General features: G+C 43.8%; 1 protein-coding gene across 1 annotated transcript; it reads left to right on the forward strand.

Moving 5' to 3' along the window:
* Window positions 1-8132: 8132 nt before the first annotated feature.
* LOC147025863 (uncharacterized) lies at window positions 8133-17189 on the forward strand. Its single transcript, XM_085883553.1, has 2 exons — window positions 8133-8195; window positions 16049-17189. The coding sequence occupies exons 1-2, from the start codon at window positions 8133-8135 to the stop codon at window positions 16946-16948; spliced, it is 963 nt and encodes a 320-aa protein (XP_085739679.1). The 3' UTR covers window positions 16949-17189.
* The last annotated feature ends 4651 nt before the right edge of the window (window positions 17190-21840 follow it).

The following is a 21840-nucleotide window of genomic DNA, read 5'->3' on the forward strand; positions in this document are numbered from 1 at the left end:
AAATGGTGCATGAAAGCATAATTCATCAAGTTTCTATTTAATACAGTTTAAATTTTTGGCTTCAGCATAACCACCATCTTTCATAACACATCGTTCAATATGATTTTCCAACTTGTCGAAAACATTCTCCAGTTCCTGCTGAGTAATTACTCTCACCAGAGCAGAGTGTATTGCATTTGGGGCCGTTTGGCTGTTTGTTTGTAATCACAGAATGTGAGTAGGTCTATTAAATACATACTATTGAAATCATAATGGTAATGATAATGGTACATCACGATGATAGTGGTACATAATGATAATAATGACAGTATTAAGAAAGATAATTTCACGTGAGGTGCTCCATTAACACAGTGCCACTGCGCTGGGATCGTTTGTCCCAGGAAACAGCCGAATGGTTTCTATCTTATGCTGCATTGTAGTCAATTCTTATTCTTTTCCGTTCTCCAAGGTCATCAAAATGAGCCAGAATTAATGGCACACGCATGGGAGGCAGATGGCTTGAACATGTTTCTTCCCTTTTTAATTTTTTTTAAGGTTTATTGTATACTGCTCCTTCCCATTTCCATATCCAGGCGATGCATGGCATCATCGCCGGGTGCCGAAGGAAGGGATTACTCAGTTTTTACTCCATTTGTTTGTTTGTTTGTTTGTTGTACACTGCTCCTTCCCAATTCCATATCCAGGCAATGCATGACGTCCCTGCTGGGCGATGAAGGGAGTACTCAATTTTTACACCGCTTGTTTGTTTTCTTGTTTTCTTTCTTGTACACCGGTCCTTCCCGGTTCCATATCAAGCAATGCATGATGTCATCGCCGGGCGCTGAAGGAAGGGAGTACTCGATTTTTACTCCGTTTTCTTTCTTGTTTGTTTGTTTGTTTGTTTGTCCGGGCGATGTCTCAGCCATCCTTTGAGCTAGGAAGCTGAAATTTGAGGAAAAAGTAAAGATGTGCTTTGTAAAAAACAGTATTTGAAATTTTTTTTTGATCAATCAATGAATTGATTAATTACTTAATTATCGATTTATTCACAACTTATTTATTTTATTTCTCATCCTGGCAATACATCAGGCATATTTTGAGCTAGGAAGCTGATATTAGAACATGATGGTGACCAAGTGATTTTATTTTGTATGCATTGTCGAGGCTCGTATGAGATCGAAGAAGTGATTTGGCTATAAAATGGTATTTTTGATTTTTTTGATGAATCAATTAATTGATTAATTATTCGTTTTTCGATTATTACTGAATTTTCAAAAAGTTACAGATGCGGCTGAAATGTTGGTGGTTTAGGTATGCTGTTGTACACCGCTCCTTGCCAATTTCATATCCAGGTTATGCGTGACGTCATTGCTGGGTGCCAAAGGAAGGGAGTAGTACTCGGTTTTCACTCCATTTTCTTTCTTGTTTGTTTGTTTGTTTGTCCGGGCGATATCTCACCAATCATTTGAGCTATGAAGCTGATATTTGGGGAGAAACGTGAAGATATACTTTGGCAAAAACAGTATTTTTGTACACCGTTCCTTCCCAATGCCATATCCAGGCGATGCATGACGTAATCACCAGACGCCAAAGGAAGGGAGTACTCACTCCGTTTTCTTGTTTGTTTGTCTGGGCAATACCTCAGCTGTCATTTGAGCTAAGAAGCCAATATTTGGGGACAAAAGTGAAGATTTGCTTTGGCAAAAATGGTGTTTTAAATTTTTTGATTAATTAATTATTGATTTGTGTGTGTGTGTGTGTGTGTGTGTGTGTGTGTGTGTGTGTGTGTGTGTGTGTGTGTGTGTGTGTGTGTGTGTGTGTGTGTGTGTGTGTGTGTGTGTGTCGCCTCCATAACTCCAAAACCATGAAACCTAGTGGTCTAAAACTTTTCTTACACACAAAGGGAACTCCAAGGGAGTGTATTTATGAAAACTGGGTATTTGGGCAAATTTAACCACCTCTTTTGAAGATAATGTAGGGGGATCTCATCATCAAAAAACAAAAAAAGGCTTACCAAGATGGTGGTGCATAATTGTAGTCAACCCGCTGTCACCTTGCAGGGGTCTTCAGCTGCTATTTTTTTTTTCTGCCTGCTGAACAATGCCTTGACTTGGAACAGGCCACAATGGTTTCTGCATGATAAAGCACTAAAAATTAATTTTTCACTTTCCTCATTCATATAATCGAATGCCTAATCTTCATACCTTCGAATCTCTGCATACATCACTTTTGTAGGTGCTATAGTTTTCAAATTAGGAGCTTGGAGCGATCTTGTGCATTATTTGATGCAATTTTCCATGATGGCCTCTCATGGACTAATTCAAGTGTATCGTCAAAATCTGTCTTTGGATTTGAGGATCGGGCTCGTGAACTAATTAAGTGTCGAAATCTGGAGTGAAATCTGAAAATTTGAAGAATTTAGCGATTCTTATAACGAAGCATATTTACATAAAGCAAGGTTGTGCTCCCTCCTTTTTTTGTATACAATATCGAGGCTCGTATAAGAGCTAACATACAGAACATATAGCAAAGGGAGCAGGAGACAAGGGGTGGGAGAGGGAAGCACGAAACAGTGAGGAACAGACATTAGGGGATCTGTGGAAGGGAGAGGGATGGGGTTGGGGTACACTGGGTAAACAAGATGGACACTACAGGGACTTTCAGGAAGGAAAGCAGGGAATTTGAAGGAGACTAGTTTGGCATGGATTAACGGGGTGGAAAAGATCATGGTTTTGGATGGGGTGAGATAAGAGATGGTAGTGAACAGCTGTTTTGAAGACCTGGAGGGAAGAGTGGGATTGAAAAGTGTATGGGAGTTTGCTCACCTTCATTCTTTCATTCCTCTTTTTCCCACCTCTGAAACAGTGTGTCTTGATTTTGGTAGTTTCACCACCAGAAGGGGGTTGCTGGGGGATTTTGAGTGCCCTGCTGAAATATAGGGGTACATATCGCAGATGGAGCAGGGGGGGGCGGTCGGGGGTGAGGCCAGAGAGGAGATGGAAGAAGACAGAGCGACCACCGTCCTGCCTGCTGTGAGGGAGTGAGACACCCAAACACTCAGCTTCATCGCGGGAGATACCAATGATCCTCAATGCCTTGGTTTCCACAGCGTGGAGCGGAGAAAAGTGAGACAGGCGCACCAGCCCAGAGGGTAGAGCAGTACTCCATCAGGCTGCGGATGAAAGCTTTGTATGTGGTCAGGAGCTCAGGTGTCCCTCCTCCCCACTTTCTGATATTTATGCAAGAAAATGTGAAAATGCCAAAGCATTAAACTAGCTTTTTCTGCTGTTCAGACAATTATATTCAGTGAAGAAAAGATTAAGGAATGTGGCTGAAGTGTAACTTCATTGAGTGCAATAAAAATAATCAAGCTGCGGGATCACCACGAAGGATGTGAAGGCTCTCGCGGCATGAGCAGTGGGTGTGGTGACCGCGACTGGGTTCTCCGTTGGGAAATCCCCCGAGTTAGGAAGGCAAAATAGATTAAATTGAAGATCGAATTAAAAGAACGATTCTCATAACGGGAGGATTAATATGAGTAAAGCAACGGGACCAGTGACCAATGAGTTCAAGAGAGAATTGGGAAATGTTTTCAGTGACTACAAAGCAATGCTTACTGAAAAAAAAGAAGTAAAGCAGAGCAGAAGATTCTCTTTAGGTTCTTCCAGATGGTTGAAAGGCTTCGAGCTGATGAACCAACAGCATCAACATCTTCAACTCACATTAACATCAGCACTCCATCACCAAGAAGAAGTGCAAAGAAGAAGCCAGCTTGTCCTCTCGTGTTGTTGTCAGACATGGAGAAATGGACAGACAACCCTGAGCCTCTGACGAATTATCAACACCATGCATCCCCACACTATGGCAGGATGGCCAAGAGGTACGCACACTCGCTTTTAGCTGTCTTGCCTGGGTTTGCATCTCAACCCAGCGAAAACTGTCATCTCGGGGTTTCACAGGCAGTGCGATTAATCAATGTGAGTGCCATCCCTAAGATGGATGTTAAACTGGGCGTCACACCTGCCAAAATTAATTGGTGGACATTAAAGGATCCCTTCATTATGTGTCCTTCGTGAAGAGTTGGGGAGCTATCCCTGCATCCTGGCCAAATTCCTGCTCCAATCTTTAGGGGGGAGGGGGAGAGCACTGCCACACCCTCAGTCAGTCAATGATGCTACTCTTAGCGTTGTGCTGCACAGGAAAAACATGACCAGACCCCTATGTATTGTATTTTTTTGTAATATTTAAATTCATTTTCTCTTTGAAAAATTTATGCTCAAGTTTTTTTGTTGTAAGGAATGCATTCCACCTTCAATATATTTCGTCAATGGGATTTTGAGGTTTGATTTCCATGATTTCGATTTAAACAATGTCTTCCAGCAATGCATCTATGATGAAAATAGGGAAATGCCTGTGTAAAGATACAAGTGTGTGTACGTATATATTTGTGTGTGTACGGTCACAAAGCATAACAAAGCATTATCTTTGCTAACTCCCCCTTCCCCTCTCACCTCTCTCTCTCCCTCCCTCTCTTTTTTATGTCGCTCCCACCCCCCTCCTTGTGCACTTCCATTCTGGAGTACTGTATATCGCGACATGTGGTGACATGTCACTCTCCCCCCTTTCTAGCTCCCCCACCGCTCCCTTATCTCTCCCCCCCCTTTTCTCACTTTTCTTTCTCTCCTCTCTCTTTCTCTCTCCTTGCTTCCCCACCCCTCCTCACTTCCCCCCTCTCTATCCCCTCCCCTCTCTCTTCTCCTTCCCTCTCCCCTCCCTCTCTCTTCCCCCTCCCTCCCCCCTCTACCCCTCCTTCCACCTCTTTCCACCTCCCTCCACCCTCTTTCTCCCCCACCCTCCCCCATCCCCACTCTCTCCTCCTCCCTCCCCATCAGTGATATGACAGGTGGTATTTGCTCGTAATGCATATGGGGGAAAAATGTGGACAAGACGAGCAGTTTGAAACAAACCATGCAAATCAACAGACACAAAGAGTGAGAAGGGAATACGCAAACTTGTGTACAACAACAACAATAATAAATAAATAAAACCTAACCCACACTAGGCACCACAGATCACACTTATATGGACATTAAAATTGCAGACAAGTACTTTCCTTTGACTGTGGTGTGCAGGATGGAAGGCTGGAAGCCAACGAAGAAGTAAACCAGCGATGAAGGAAGGCTCTCGCTTGCACCAACTCTTGTGACTCTCTCTCTGTCGGTGCTTCTCCTTCACCCTACAGTCCTCTTGCATGCTGAGAGCTCTGATATCAGTCTTCTCAGCTCCCCTTCTAGGTCATGTGGAGGTGGGTCGGTTCGTTCAGTTTTGTTGTGCAGATCACCAATCTAAACGAAATTCACCCTGTACATTAATGAGAACACACCATTGAAATTCCTACTTGTTTCCATATGCACAAGTTGACACACCGACAGTTATTACCATTTGAAATTACTGCCGTGAAGTGGGCGTGGCATGCTTGTAATCACGGAGGAAACGACCAGGAAACAACAAATCAAGATGGCGGCGCCCATGATTGTCGTGTGATTTTGAGTGATTTTTGGTCTTTCAACAACCAAATATGTGTTGTTTCATACACTTGGGCAGAGAGGAAGATGAGAAAGTGACGCAATTCACAGATAAGAGCTGGCTTAAGGTATGCGAGTGTGTGAAGGCTTGGTGCGATGCCACAGATAGTGAAACTATCAACAAATGCCGTTTGCTGGCTGATCAAATTATGAAACTGCTGCCAATGACTGATCCTCCTGCGGATGCCGGCTGTCACCGGTTCTGCTATGCGTCGTTTTGTAACAAGGATCATATAAAACGCGCTGAAGCCAGGAAAAGGAAATCAGAAGCCAGCACTACTGCAGTTTCTGCTGGAGCCAGTGAGGTGGTGGGCGGACTAGAAGAAGAGGGGCACTCATACCACAAAATACATAAAAAAATCCCTCAGAACCTCTGTAGAAAGGGTGGCTGGCAAATAAGCTGGTGTACTGCCAAGAATTTGTGTGATATGCCAGAAAAAAGACAAATTCATCCATGTCAAAGGAAAATCTCAACGTGATCAGTTGCCCCTGGCAGAATCACAGGATGGAGGAAAGCTGAGGGAAACTGCTGAGCACAGGAGAGATGAACGTGATGTGAGAATAATGGCAACAATTAAGGATAAAGACTATGTGGCGCTGGCAGTTTGTTATCACCGTAAATGTTATTATGAGTATGTGAATGACACATACCACAGACAGAGTGAAAGTAAACTCCAAACTCAGAAAGTGAACTATGACTCAACATTTGACATTTTCTGTGATAAAGTAATCCAGGTAAGACTCATTGATGGAAAGCAATCTATACATGTGAAGAAGTTGTGTGAGATGTTCAATGACCTACGAGTATGCGAAAGTCAGGATAAGGCTAACTACCAGGCAAGAAGACTGAAGAAAAGACTGCAGGAATGGTACCCAGACATGATTTTCTATCGTCCACCAAAAATGTCTGAGAGCGAAGTGGTGTACATGAAGGACATTGATATTGGTTCCATTGCTCAGGCTGCTGTTGTAGACAGTAGCTCTACAACAGAAACAGAGTCAACTACAGAGGATGAAGCCAGCCAGGGTCCACAGCAGGGTGACTCAGGCTTCAATTTACATGTTCTATACTCGGGAGCACTCATGGTGAGGGATGACCTGAACAAACACCAAAGTGTGGACATTACATGGCCCTACTTGGAAATGGTGGAGCTCGCACTCGATCTTATACGGGCAACTCGTACTTTGAACTGGCCGAAACACCTTGCGATCACGAGAGCGTCAATGCCCTGGTACTTTGCGTACGATCACCTAAACTATGCAAGGTACTTACCCGTTAACTGGCTGAAAATGGCCGGGCGAGAGCACTCCCACACAGACACCTATCAAGCGTGCATGGACGGCAAATGGACTACCCAACGGCATACTCGTTATGGATTTAGTAGTGTTGCGTGTGATCAGATCATAGAGCAGACTTTAAATAGGGACAGCAAGACCAGTGGAGGCATCATTGGTTACATTCAGAAAAGCACAGCTGTGAAGAAGTGGATCCTGTCCCAACCAGCACGTGCGGAAATCGCAAGGAAATGTGAGTCCATGGCGGGTATCCACAACGAGCCCCGAACGACAAAGGATTTGGATGTGTCGAGCTCGAAGAAGAACGAAGCAGTGGTGGTACAAGTGATGGACACAGTACTTCAAATGATTAACCCTTTCTCCGGCGCTCACCTTGAACTCGTCAATGTTAGTTCAGGTGTCATTGCACCGCCAGCCACTTCCGCGGACTTGATGAACGCATATGTCAAGGGAGAGAATGCTGTCGTGCAATTCATGCGTGATCGGCTTCTCTCAGGTGAGGTCCCATTCTTCAGTCCGATTTCGAAGGCCAAATTGGCAACTTTCTTGAAGGCGCGAGGCAAGTCGGCGACTCCCCACCAGCAGATGCCGAAGGTTGAAATTGCGAATGAATGTCGTCTTTTCACACGACTGCTGTTGATTGGCGAGTAAAGCAATGTAACACTCCACGATCTGCTCGCATACCCACTGGCAAACATATCTTTCCCGCTGGCATCCGGTGATGGTTCGATTACTGAGACAGACAAAGCCAAACTCCGCAACCATATACTGAAACTGTGGCCCGATTGCCGTGTGGATGCTCGGCCTATCCAAGGTGCAACAATTGTGGATGGAATGGCCGTTATTCAGGCAATAAAGGCTGGTTCACTGCATAGCACTTTCGGCAAACTGGAAGAGATGGTGCTGAACATCGTAGTGGCCAAAGCACGACATAACCAATCTTCGAGACTGGACGTGGTGTTTGATACTTACCCAAGTATCAGTATCAAGTGCCTGGAGCACGCCAGACGAGCGAGCAGGGCGGGCGATCTTCAGGTACGAACCATCTACAGACGTGATCAAGCCCTTCCAAAACAGTGGGCCAATTATCTCCTGAGCGGAGCCAACAAGGAGGCGTTGGTAGAGTTCATCGTTGAATCGTGGATGAGAAACATCTCTCCATCAAAACTGGGTGACATGCTGTTGTACGTCAGTCATGCGGCAAATGTGAGAAAATCAAGGCGTCGAATGGTGTCATGACTGTGTTGTCAGTACCTGAACTTGAATATGACCATGACGAAGCTGACACATAAGCTCCTGCAACATGCCGCTCATGCTGAGCAGAATGAAGAGTCGGTGCGCATAGAGAGTTTCGACACCGATGTGTTTGTGTTGGCATTGTCTCACTCGAAGTCGATTCGGGCGCGAAATTTCCATCTGGTCACAGGAAGTCCCAAGGACATTATCGTCGTTGACATTAGGAAGCTGAGTAATGCCCTGGAAAGTTCTGTCTGCGATGCGTTAATAGGTTTGCACAATTTCACGGGAAGTGATACCACCAGTGCATTCCACGGTAAGGGCAAAACAAGGCCATTCAACTTGATGATGAAGGGTCCCCATCTCATCACCTGTTTCGGGAGCATTGGTCGAGAATTCACGCAAGATCAGAATATCATTCACAACCTGGAACAATTCGTCTGCGCCATGTACAATCAGCTGACCATGAAGAGTGTGGATGAGGCTCGCTACAAGCTATTCTACAGCCAGTCGCTGGGAGAACAGAAGTTGCCGCCTACAAGCGACGCTCTGATGCTGCATTGCAAAAGAGTGAACTATCAGTCTGCGATCCACCACTGCACGACTGAGAGGTTTATAGAAGCCCCTTCTCCTACATTTCATGGATGGATGGAACGCAACGGAGCACTGACTGTTCACTGGCTGAACAAACCACCAGCGCCGAAGGAACTGTTAGAGGCGACGAAATGTAATTGCAAGAAGACGAAATGCGAGACCAACCAGTGTTCTTGCCGGTCAAAAGGACTGTCCTGCACAGAGTGCTGTGGGTGTCAAAACTGCGCCAACGATGAACAGACCCGTGCAGAAATGGAACTTATGGATGATGAAAGCAGAACTGACGATGATTCCGACGACGAACTGTGAATGCGGGTGTCGCACTGCTTTTTGCTGTGTTGATCTACTACACAGTAGTATTCAGATTGGTTAGCATGTAAAAGTGGACTTGAGTTTTGTAATAACAGCAGTCAAGAGCCTAGTTCAGCAACCGCTTCAGAGCAATAAATACTGGAGTTCTAAGACAGAAATCTTCTTGTGGCGGTTCTACTTTTCATCAGGCTGAGTCGCGCAGTCTCTTTGTCTTTGATTTAATCCATAATAGCCAATGTAACTGTCTGATAGGCGCTGTAACTGCCTTTAATAGTCAATGTAACTACCTTTCATAGCCAGTGTGGCTGCCTTTTAAGCAAAAAGTTGCCTTGGTCAACTCGAAGGCCTGTCTGGTCGGTCCAGACGTTTTCGGTCAGTAAAAATATGTAACTGCTTCGGTTTACGACCTTTAATTATAAACATCTTTAATAACAGTGAATAGGGCTCTGTATAAACATATTGTATCATTTTAAGACCTCACAAGAGTTTTCTTTGACGCACATATCAGTCTCACCTTGATTCTTCATTTCTGCGTCAAAATCGTGCTTTAATGTTCGGTGTATCTTTAATTGCCAAAAATGACCAATTGTGTCACATCCTCGACGTGGAAACAAGTGGATTTGGACTCAGCGTCTAAAATTCTTTAAGTATGCCAAATTTCATCCAGATTGGTGATCTGCACAACGAAAATCATTTTGTGAAGGTAATAGCGAGTACCTCCACATGGTCTATTCGTCCTTGTCTTTCCCTGGGAGTTCTGGAGTCTCTGTTCTCTCCTCTGTACCCAAACGTCATTTCTGCATGCTCCTTCTTCCTCTTGGGCAGACTTAGCTTCCAGGCCATCCTGCTCATGGGGCTGCCCCAATAAAAAAGTTAATGTCTTTCCTTTATTCTCAGCCCGACAGCACATTAAACCACTGTGACTGGCACATATTGTTGAGACTGATCGCAATAACCTTTTCACACATGTGACATGTGCCTCTTGTGATGGGAAGTCCTCACCGAGCCCTGCCCACAACCACAACCTCTTTGAAAGGACCGTTTAGAAAACCCCCCCATCCACTTTCTCAACAATCCTCTGGAAGAAGTCTTTTCTTTCAAGCTTCTAGGTCTCACTATCTGCCATGACCTTTCCTGGGAAAGTCACATTTCCAACCTTGCCTCAAAAGCCAGTCGCCGACTGGGAATCCTCCGTCGTGCTAAGTCCTTCCTCGGCCCTCTTGAGCTCCTGACCACTTACAAAGCTTTTGTCCGTAGCCTGATGGAGTACTGCTCTCCCCTCTGGGCTGGTGCTCCTGCCTCCCAACTTTCTCGGCTTCACGCTGTCAAAACCAGGGCATTTAAGATCATCGGCATCTCCCGCAATGAAGCTGAGTCTTTGGGCCTCTCACTCAATCACCGCAGGTTGGTCGGTGGTCTTTCTGTCTTCTACCGTCTCCTCTCCAGCCTTGCCCCCCCCTGCTCTCTCTGCGATTTGTCCCCACCACATTTCCACAGGGCGCTCAAGGTCCGCCAACAACCCCCTTCTGGTAAAACTACCAAAATCACGAATCACTGCTCATCTTCACTCTTTCATTCCTCTTTTTTTCCCGCCTTTGGAATAAACTTCCTCACTCTATTCTTTCCCATTCTTCCCTCCAGGCTTTCAAAACAGCTGTTCACCACCACCTCTTATCTTCCCCCATCCAAATCCTCGATCTTTTCTACCCCCGATAATCCACCCAAGCCCACTTCCTTCATTTCTCCTGCTTTCCTTCCTGAAAGTCCCTGAAATGTCCATCTTCTCTTCGCCATGTTCCCCGTCCCATCCCCATCCCTCTCCCTTCCACAGTTCACCTAATGTGTCTGTTCCCCACTGTTTTGTCCCTTCCACTCCCGCCCCTCTTGTCTCATGCCTCCTTGCTGTGAGTTGTGTGTTAGCTCTCATACGAGCCTCGACCAAGGTATACAAAAAAAAAATAAAAAAGAGGTGCTTACTCATACCTTTTTTTTTAACCCTGACTATCCCGTCTACAAATTACATACATTGCCTCCTCAGCGTCACATGTAACAAAACGAATTGCTCTGACAGATCTCTGTCACATGGCAATCTAACTCACTTGAAACACACGGACCATGTTACTTTTACCACAGTCTAGCTATGCCCCCCCTCCCTCCTTATAACAATGATAACGAGAAAAAGAACAATCAGCGATTGCAGACCATCACCACGACTTGTTTTTGTTTTGTGTGGTGTTTGTGTACTGGTGTGTTACATAATTAATAAAAGACATAATTAGAACTGCCACTTTATAACTGCTGGCAGTGATGACCGGATACCGCTTTGATTGGACACCTGACCCTGACCCATGACATTTTAAAATTATTATTCTTCAATTGAATTTATAATGGCTTTAAATAAATTCGATTCAAATCAAATGGAAGGCCAAATATGTACAGTCCTGCATTGGAGTAATCAGAAGGAACCTGAACAAGCAAAAAGAAAGGATGAAATCATGAGGAGGAACCTGAATATGATTCACATTTCAGCTGCTACTCCACCCTCAAACCCATCCAGGCACAGACAAGTGAGCCTTATTCAAAATAAAAATATCAAAAAGAACCCACATCAAAAATTTAATAATTCTGGCTGCCAGACCATGTGTCTGATGAAGTTTATTTTTATTTTTTTGGATACATTGTCGAGGCTCGTATGAGAGCTAACACACAACCCACAGCAAGGGGGCATGAGACAAGAGGGGTGGGAGAGGGAAGGACAAAACAGTGGGGAACAGAGACATTAGGAGATCTGTGGAAGGAAGAGGGATGAGGTGGGGAACACGGGAATACAAGATGGACACTACAGGAACTTTCAGGAAGGAAAGCAGTGAATTTGAAGGAGGTTGGTTTGGGGTGGATTAATGGGGTAGAAAAGATCGAGGTTTTGGATAGGGGAAGATAAGAGGTGGTGGTGAACGGCTGTTTTGAAGGCCTGGAGGGAAGAGTGGGATTGAATAGAGTGAGGGAGTTGATTCCAAAGGTGGGAAAAAGAAGAATGAAAGAGTTAAAGTGAGCAGTGACTTGTGATTTTGGTAGTTTTACTGGAAGGGGGATGTTGGCGGACCTTGAGCGCCCTGCAGAAATATGGTTGAACTTTAAAACATGTATTTACTATCACCACTGGATCATAATTGAGAAGTTTCATGTCGATTGATGATCAGTTCCAGAGAAATAATTATTTCATATTTTTCTTCAATCCAATGTGACGTCAATTATTCATCAACAAACTTGCTCACTCATGGCTTGGGGAATATTTTTTTTAGTTTCCCCACAATCTGTCCAGCTGTTTTGGAGAAGAAGATTTTTAAAGGTTTTATGGTAAATCCAATATTTCTGCCAAACCATGTGACCTATGACGCCATGTGTATGAACCTTTGTTCCTCATGGATAGGTGGTCACATGCGCAGTTTCATCTTGATTTGATCAGAGAAGAAGATTTTTTAAGGTTTAAAAATTTTCAAAAAAATATGGTTGCCGAATAACGTGACCCATGACGTCATCATTTTTTTTTTCTTCTGTGGACCATTTTATCCATGGATGACCCTCAAAAATGTCCATACTGATATGTAGCATTCTACATATGCAATTATGACATCATAATGAAGGCACCTATGACATCATAAAAAAATCACTCATTCCCCATGAGGAGTACTTACCATATGCGAAGTTTCAATGTTTTTTCCTTGTTGCGGTTTCAGAGATACAGTGGTCCAATTTTTTTTTCAGTTTTTCCAACATGGCTGCCACACCACTTGACCTATGACGTCATAATTATCAACAAAACATTCTACTTGAGTCGTTGCTCCAATGGTGAAAATTTCGTCTCGATCCAACAAGCGGTTGCGGACAAAAATACCAAAGTTCTGTGCGGACAAACAAACAAACAGATCCAAATGCAATTCCCTCTCCTTCGGTGAGGGTAGTGATAATGATAACAATGATAATGTTGATAATGGTAATAATGGTATGTGAGTCCATCTAGTAATTGTGTACCCTTTGGAACATGAGTACATTCCACTTATTAATTATGTGCTTATGCAATGTGTGTCCATTAATTACGTATTGTTTGAACGTGAGTTGGACTGTGAGCACCTCTATTAATTATGTATTATTGGACCGTAACTGCATCTAATAATTAGATTTCTATTAATTACATACTATTGGATCTTTTAGATCTTTTAGATCTTTAGACCCCTCAAAACCCATCAGACCACTTAGGCCCTTTTACGAGTTTTTAAGACCCAAAAGACAATTTAAATCCCTTTAGGTCCCCAAGACCCTTTTGACTCCTTTTTACCCTTTAGACAATCTTAGACCCTTTAGATTCGACCTTTACACCTTTCAGACCTTTTAATACTCTTTGTCTTGAGATCCCTTTGAGCTTTAGACCCTTTCGAGCTTCTCAGACTTTTAGACCTGTAGACCTTTGCATCTTTTCAGATCTTTGCCCTTTAGACCATTTGGACATTTCATTTGCAATCAATGACCTTTCATTTAGTATCACCTTCCATTTATTTGCCACACAATATACACCACACAAAACAAGAAAGGGTCTGCAATCTCTGATTGCTCTTTCTAGTTTCCTGAATTGAATTTGTGATTGTAACCCTTGTTTTATGCAAATCATGTGGTTTGATGAGTGAAAGTTTTACATACCCCGATAAAATGTAGTCCAATGTGGACAGGTCAGGTAAACGAGGTGGTCAAGCAATTGGTCCATGGTGAACGATCCACTTGTCTGGGAAGATGTCATTCAAAAACCGTCACACATTCGAAGCATCATGATGGGGAGCCCAGTATTGCTGGTATAAGGTGGTGTGTGTGTGTGTGTGTGTGTGTGTGTGTGTGTGTGTGTGTGTGTGTGTGTGTGTGTGTGTGTGTGTGTGTGTGTGTGTGTGTGTGTGTGTGTGTGTGTGTGTGTGTGTGTGTGAAAGATTGAATCGTCGTAGTTCGGGAACAAAGAAATTTCATCACATTGAAAAGTAACGTTCACCATTGATTGTTGCTTCTTCCAAAAATAAAGGACCAATGATACGTGACTGAGAGAGAACACCAGTCATTGATTTTTGGTGAGTATCTTTAATGTTGTCAGACTTCCAGAGGTTTTTCTGTCCCACAAATGCGGTAATTGTGGTGGTTGACTTAACCACTGATGTATAAGTTGCCTCATCAGAAAATGTCAACTTGTCAAAAAAACCCAGAGGAATTGTGGATTTAACAGCAATAACAACATTAATAATAATATTTATATTAACAAAACGTGATGAATTATGCTTCCATGCACCATTTATAATTTGTTTCTATCATGTGTACATCAAAAGTTATAATAGCTCATAGTTGCACAAGGACTTTATGGACATGCTGTACAGTATAGATATAGCAACGAAACTCAAATCATTGACTTGAACTCAGAATGTATGATTTGTGACTGAGCTCGTTATTATTTGCTGTTGCCTCAACAACAAGATGTGAATGTTTCAAACTGGGACTTCTTTTCACATATTGAGAAAGCAATTTGGAAATAAAGCAAACTTGCTCATGATGCATTCACAAACCCCTTGAGAGCTGAAATCGTTCAACATCAATAATAGGCTCGTGGCCAAATGAGGTTTTAGGTGGCATACCCCTACCCAAGGTAGAACAAGTCACAACCTATTTTTTCTTGAAGAGGGATGTTTGGGGAGTTAGAAAATCATGGTTGTGAACCTGAGATCATTGCACAACATTTTGAAAATCACATTTACATATGTACCACTGCAGACTGCAAAAATGGATTTAATCGCCACAGATTTTGGCTCATATTGGCTCATATATTTGTTAATACTGGTGCTACAAACACAAATTTGGTACCAAAATGTGCGGAATGATGACATATATATCTGTAAAAACCATTTGTGATGTAACAAAGGCTTTTGTGTGACCTACAGGCAAAAAATAGTGGAATTTTACTCAACAAATCAGCTTTGGGTTTACCAATAAATATCAACTAAACAATTAATTTCTTCATAAATATTTGAGTTGTATTACTACATATTACATCAAAATAACCCTCCATCATTCTCCTTTTTAGAAATATAACTCATAAAGATAAATCAGTTGAATTAATAGAGTTATTTACCGAAACCGTATGTCACCCCCCTAAAAGTAACCGACATTGATTAATTTATAATACATGTATATGCATAAACCAAACAAGAATGATTTTAAATCCAGTTGCAGAAAATCAATTTTGAGCTTGATTGCCTTTTTCTAAAACTACTGATATATACTTATCTTTAATTATTTCATTTCAGATGCTTGTGCTGACAATTGATCTGGAACCATCTGTTGTGAAGAGTCATAAAATTGACACTGACCACTGCATCATATGCTTTAAACCCCTCAACCCTAAAAAGCAAGAAGTTGTAAAGTACCCAACATTTAATGGTTTGAGTGCAATCTTCAAAGCAAGTCAAATCAGAAAAGATGACGTTTACAAAAGTTTCTGGCCTTTGCAACAAGACATATCGAGTCTTGATTTGAAAGTATCATTCCACAAATCGTGTCGGGCCAAGTATACCAGCAAGTCAAATATCTCCACATCCAACCCCAGTGAGAGCGACCAGCAACCATGCACGTCTGCGGCAACAGAACACACAAGAATCAGCAGAAATGAAACAGCTGGGTTTGACATCAGGACTAACTGCTTCATTTGCGGAAAATCCAACACTTCCAGAAACAAGCTTGCACCGGTATCTACAGGAACTGGACAATCCACCAAAGAAAAAGTTCTAGCAGCAGCTGACAAAAGACAAGAAAATAAAATACACATGCGCATGCTTGCCTTTCCAGATTTGTTCGCCTATGATGCCAAGTACCACAGGTTATGCTATTCACACTATATTTCAGAAAGGAACATCACTGCTGCAATTCGTAAATCGGGAGAGGAAACAATGGGCACATTACTTGATGAAGCTTTTGATGAACTGAAATGTTATCTGGAACAAACTGTGTTCTCCAAAACTTAGACAGTGACAACCCTCGTTCATCTGAAAGATGAATACGTTGGATATTTGGTTTCACTGGGTACCACGAATGCAGAACAGTATAAAACTTGGAAGTTGAAGGAGCGATTAACTAAATATTATGGTGACCAAATAGTCTGTGTAATATTTGATGGCCACACTGACATCATATGCTCTTCTTCTGTGACCTTATGTGATGCCCTGAGAAAAGCCACGATTCTGCAGAGCATGACTGATGAACCAGAATATGAAGACATCCCGTCTGATGTACCATCAGCCACAGATAGTGAAATGCATACTTTGCATGCTGCAGTTGGTATCCTGAGGAAGCACATGGCTGATATCGAGCATGTTGGAAATATGTATGCACCTGTCGAGGAAACAGATATTCAGCACTGTGCAGAATTTGTTCCTAATACACGCTACGACTTTATTCAGTGGTGCACCAGTGAGAAATCACACACGAATGTAACCAGTTGTAGTGATGAAGTTGTTATGAAGAACAACCTGAGGACGATCGCCATTTGTCACAATATAATATCACAGAGCCGTCGAGTGTACTCCACAATAACGCTTGGTTTAGCCTTGCAGGTGCATCATGAATTGGGAAGCAAGCATCTCATTGACATGCTTCATGAATTTGGACACTGTGTGTCCTATGATGAGGTGAGACGTTTCCTCACGTCTTTGGCTGTTGATCAAACTGCCTCGGAGGATATTTACATCCCCAAAGTTCTTCAAAACCTATGCTGCACTGACGATGACTGGAGGCAGAGCAGAACATGTCATTGTATCTCTGCAGGACTGAGCTGCACTGAATTCTGCTGGTGTAGTGCAGACGATTGTCCAAATGTTGATGATTCTGTTGTCTTTGACGACAGCACTGATGAACGGCGTGACTGAACTTTAAATGTATTACATGTATTACTTCATGTAATAGATGTACATAAGTTACAGTGCATGTTATGAATTCATTATCGTCATATGTGAAATAGCTTATATCAACATGATGTCTATAAAAGTCACTTTCACAATTGTGTCAGAATCTTAAGTCAATTCTTCATGTTGCATATCTGCTTCGGGATTTCTATCGGTCAGCATTAGTGGGGCGACATATGATTTCAGTTATAACTATATCATTTCAGTGACAATATATCATTAGATATATTTTTCAAAGGTTAAATAAACTTGGATTATGTTGATGTAACAGGTATGACTGCAAGTCCAATATTTTTGAAGTAATTAATATTTTTGTTGATATTTATTGGTAAACCCGAAGCTGATTTGTTGAGTAAAATTCCACTATTTTTGCCTGTATGTCACACAAAAGCCTTTGTTACATCACAAATGGTTTTTACAGATATATATATATATATATATATATATATATATATATATATATATATATATATATATATATATATATATATATATATATATATATATATATATGTCATCATTCCACACATTTTGGTTCCAAATTTGTGTTTGTAGCACCAGTATTAACAAATATATGAGCCAAAATCTGTGGCGATTATATCCATTTTTGCAGTCTGCAGTGGTACATATGTAAACGTGATTTTCAAAATGTTGTGCAATGATCTCAGGTTCACAACCATGATTTTCTAACTCCCTAAACATCCGTCTTCAAGAAAAAATAGGTTGTGACTTGTTCTACCGTGGGTAGGGGTTTCTCACAATTTTAGGCCCCTGTTTTAATTTGGCCACGAGCCTATAACCTTCACACATGGTGTTGAGACACAAAAATCCAATCCCACCTCTGTGCACCAAATAGTTGCCTTCCCTGTGTATGAATCCACCAAATTTGTATGTACTCTTCCAATCTTCCATTATTGTTACATTTCAAAAAATCCAGTCTGACTGTCCACCTGTTGATGTTCCTCATTTCTTCTGTAGCTGGAGCCACCTTTCAGAGGCATTGCTTTCCCACTCTTCCCTCCTTTCCTTTCCCACTCTTCCCTTCAAAGGGCGGAGGAGCTCCTTGTGAGCAAATGGCCATCCATATCTAGTGCCCAACCGTGTCTGCAGACGTCCTCCTGCAGTTGGGTTACTTTTTATGAGGAGGTTGGTGGCAGGATTTGCACTCTGGCCACCGTAAAACCCTTCATTCCGCAAAACACAAAAACGCAAAAAAATCTGAAAACCCACTCCGTGGGAGTACCTCCTGTGCAGCTTCCCTTCGCAGGGCAGCTCACCGGATGACGGGATTGGGGCAAAGCCTTCGGGACCCCCAATCTTTGATGATAGGAGGGAAACCACGGGGTAACATCCCTGGGTCAGATTGCGGGAGAGTGTGTCGGAGTGGTGCTGAAGTGTCGTCCACCAGACGGCGGTCTCCTTGGGTTAACCTGAGGCGGTCCCGTCGGGTGGGTGCCTGGAATGTCCTATCCCTAAGAGAGGATGATCACCTGTCTCTGTTATCATCTGAGCTCAAGCGTTTGGACATCGGGATTGCAGCTCTCTCTGAAGTTCAGAGACCGGATTGCGGCGAGATAATGGTGGGTGGCTACACCTACTATTGGTCTGGTCGCTCTGATGGTTACCATACCCAAGGAGTTGCTGCAGCTGTGTCCAATAAGCTGACCCCAATGATAATTGAGGGAACACCGGTCAACAAGCTTATTATGTGATTAAGGATTCGTCACTCCTTCGGTGTCATTTCTCTGGTCTCTGTTTATGCTCCGACTGAGGCGAGTGGTCTCACCGTGAAGGATGTATTCTACGCCACGCTCGAGTCTGTGGTTGATCAGTGCCCCAGACGAGATGCACTTCTAGTCTTGGGGGATTTCAGTGCATTGACTGGAACTGATCGGGATGGTGATGAGAAGTGTGTTGGTCCCCATGGGTCAGGAACTATGAACCAGAATAGCACTAAGTTCCTTGACTTTGCAAGAAGTCATGGACTTAGGGTGGCTGGTTCACGGTGTCAGCGCCCACAAGCTCATTGCTGGACTTGGTATTCCAACGCTGGCGGTGCGGCAAAGGAGATTGACCATGTCCTCATTGACGGTCGCTGGAGGATGATCCAGAACTGCAGGGTCTACCGGAGTGCTCAGTTCCTCAATACTGACCACAGGCTTGTTGTAGCAACTCTAAAGCTGCAATTAAATCCTGGAGAATGGTACCATCCCAGTCGAGGCTGGATGTTGGCAAGCTCAGGGGTGAGAGAGTAGCTGAGGAGTTTGCGAACAGGCTGAGTGGACACTTGGGGGGTCTGGGTGCTTTGGGGTGTCCTTAAGAGTTGTGGAGTGCCTTCAAGACCACCGTCCTTGATGTTGCCGGTGGATGTCTTGGAACTCACCGCAGGGCAAAGAAGAATTTTGTGTCTCAAGGGACACTGGATACCATTGAGCAGAGTTGCAGGGCCAGGCTGAATGGCAGAGCTGAGCTGTTCAGGGAGCTGAGGCGTAAAACTGTACGTGCACTGAGGGTGGACAAGGAGGCCTATGTGTGAGGAATCTGTGAGGGGGTAGAGCATCACCTGTGGACAGGTGATTCTCGTCCCGCTTACAGGGGAATTCGCACATTGCATTCATCCAAGCCCATCCCTCGGAACACTGCAGTTAGAGCAGAGAGTGGTAGGCTCTTGACAGAGGAGTCTGAAGTGAAGGCCCGCTGGGCCGGTTACTTTGAGTGGTTGTACTGGGCTGATCCCCCAGCTGTCGAGTTGGACATCAAGGGTGTTACAATCCCTGTTGCTGACCCTCGAATCAACTGTGGTCCACCTTCGCTTGTGGAAACACAGGCTGCGGTGAACCGGTTGAAACGGGGCAAAGCTCCAGGGATCTATGGCATCCATGCTGAACTTCTCAAGACTGGTGGAAATGCTGCACTCGTGTCGTTGCATGCACTTTTGTGCTCTGCCTGGAACACAGCAATCATCCCAACTGATTGGAAGAGGGGCCTTGTTGTTCCTCTCTGGAAAGGGAAGGGTGATCGCCAAGACTGCAACATCTACCGAGGGGTGAAGCTGCTCTCAGTGCCAGGCAAGGTCTTTGCTCGGATAATTCTTGATCGGGTTCGCCACCATCTGCTTGAGCACCAACGTCCAGAGCAGTCAGGCTTTACACCAAAGAGGTCAACGATTGACCGTGTCCTTGCTCTTCGTGTCCTCACCGAACGCAGACGAGAGTTTCGGCAGGGGCTGCTTGCAGCCTATGTTGATCTCTGTAAAGCGTTCGATTCAGTGAATCGGGATGTCCTCTGGAGGATTCTTGGTCTTCGTGGGGTGCCACTAAAACTGATCGATCTGATGTCTGAACTCTACTCTGGTACTGAGAGTGCTGTGAAGTGTGGTGGTACCATCTCTGACTTATTTCCAGTTGTTACTGGAGTTCGTCAGCGGTGTGTACTGGCCCCCACACTTTTCAGCACTTGTATGGACTGGATTTTAGGGAGGATGTCAGAGAGATCAAGCTGCGGTGCATCGTTTGGGAATGTCAAGATCTCGGACCTTGATTTTGCAGATGACGCAGTCATCTTTGCGGAGACTTTTGATATCCTTTTGGGGGCCCTCGAGGTGCTGAATGAGGAGTCGGAGCTGCTGGGATTACGGGTTTCTTGGTTCAAAACTAAGATCCAGGCTTTCGGTGACATCTTGGATGCTGCTGTCCTGTCTGTGTCTGTTTGTGGTGAGGATGTTGAGGTCGTGGAAAGATTCACTTACCTTGGCAGTGATATTCATGTCTCTGCTGGCTGTGAGTCAGAGGTCAATAGATGTCTGGGTCAGGCCTGGAGAGTCATGGATTCACTGGATCATGGGGTGTGGTGCTGCCGGTACCTGTGCGGGAGGACGAAAGTCCGAGTCTTCAGGTCCTTGGTACTTCCAGTCTTGCTCTATGGATGCGAGACTTGGACTCTGACCAAGGATCTGAGATGGAGACTTAATTCCTTTGGTACCAGGTCTCTTCGGAGAATCCTTGGCTATCGCTGGTTGGATTTTGTGTCCAACGAGCGGTTGCTGAGAGAGACTCGGATGAGATTTGTTACCTGCATGGTCCGTGAGCGTCAGTTGTGGCTGTATGGACATGTGGCTCATTTTCCTGATGCTGATCCTGCTCACCAGATTCTCTCAGCGGGGGAGTCTCATGAGTGGAGGAGGCCAGTGGGCCGACCACGTGCCTCGTGGTTGCAGCAGGTTGACCATCATCTCAAGGAGATGGGGATGGGTCTGGCATCTGCCTGGGGGATGGCCAGACGGAGGTCCCTGGAGTACCGGCAGAAAGTGGACGCAGCGACGCGCTGTTCTGGCACATGCTCCCATACCTGACCCTGACCCTGACCTTCCCTCCAGGACATTCCTCATCTTCCTCAAGTAGGTCATTCCTCATCTTTATTCCTTCAATCTATATCAACCTTACCTTTAGTGGCCTGCAAAAGTATTCACCCCTCTTCCAAATTTTTCACATTTTGATGCCACCTGGGCTTATTTCATGATGCTTTCAAATCAAACTTGATATATTGAGTCTTCACGAACTAGTCCAAAGTGATAAATAAATTTAAATGCAGATAAAATGTAAATAAATTAGATTAACAGAAAAAGTCAGATGATTTTCATTTCCATAAGTATTCAAACCCTTTGTCTAATTAACCCCAAATCACTTCAGGAGTAAATTATTTGTTTGAAAGGTTACAAAATAAGTGTAATATTTTCACCTGTTTTATCAGTGTTTAAAATTAAAAATAAAGCTCCTCCATTTATCTAAGGAGTTTTAAGGTGCAACTCACTTGGTCAACCAACAAGGCAAACATGATGACCAAGGAGTTTAACAAAG

The sequence above is a fragment of the Eptatretus burgeri genome, chromosome 5 (genome assembly GCF_056783735.1).
Source record: "Eptatretus burgeri isolate ZD-2024b chromosome 5, Ebu_testis_v1, whole genome shotgun sequence".
NCBI lineage: Eukaryota > Metazoa > Chordata > Myxini > Myxiniformes > Myxinidae > Eptatretus > Eptatretus burgeri.

What these genes read in the sequence shown, in the direction of transcription:
- LOC147025863 (XM_085883553.1), top strand. Translation starts at nt 8,133, where the DNA reads ATGACGAAGCTGACACATAAGCTCCTGCAACATGCCGCTCATGCTGAG. An exon ending in CTGAGCAGAATGAAGAGTCG is followed by an intron (nt 8,196 to 16,048) that starts GTGCGCATAGAG and finishes TCCAAAACTTAG; the next exon opens with ACAGTGACAACCCTCGTTCA.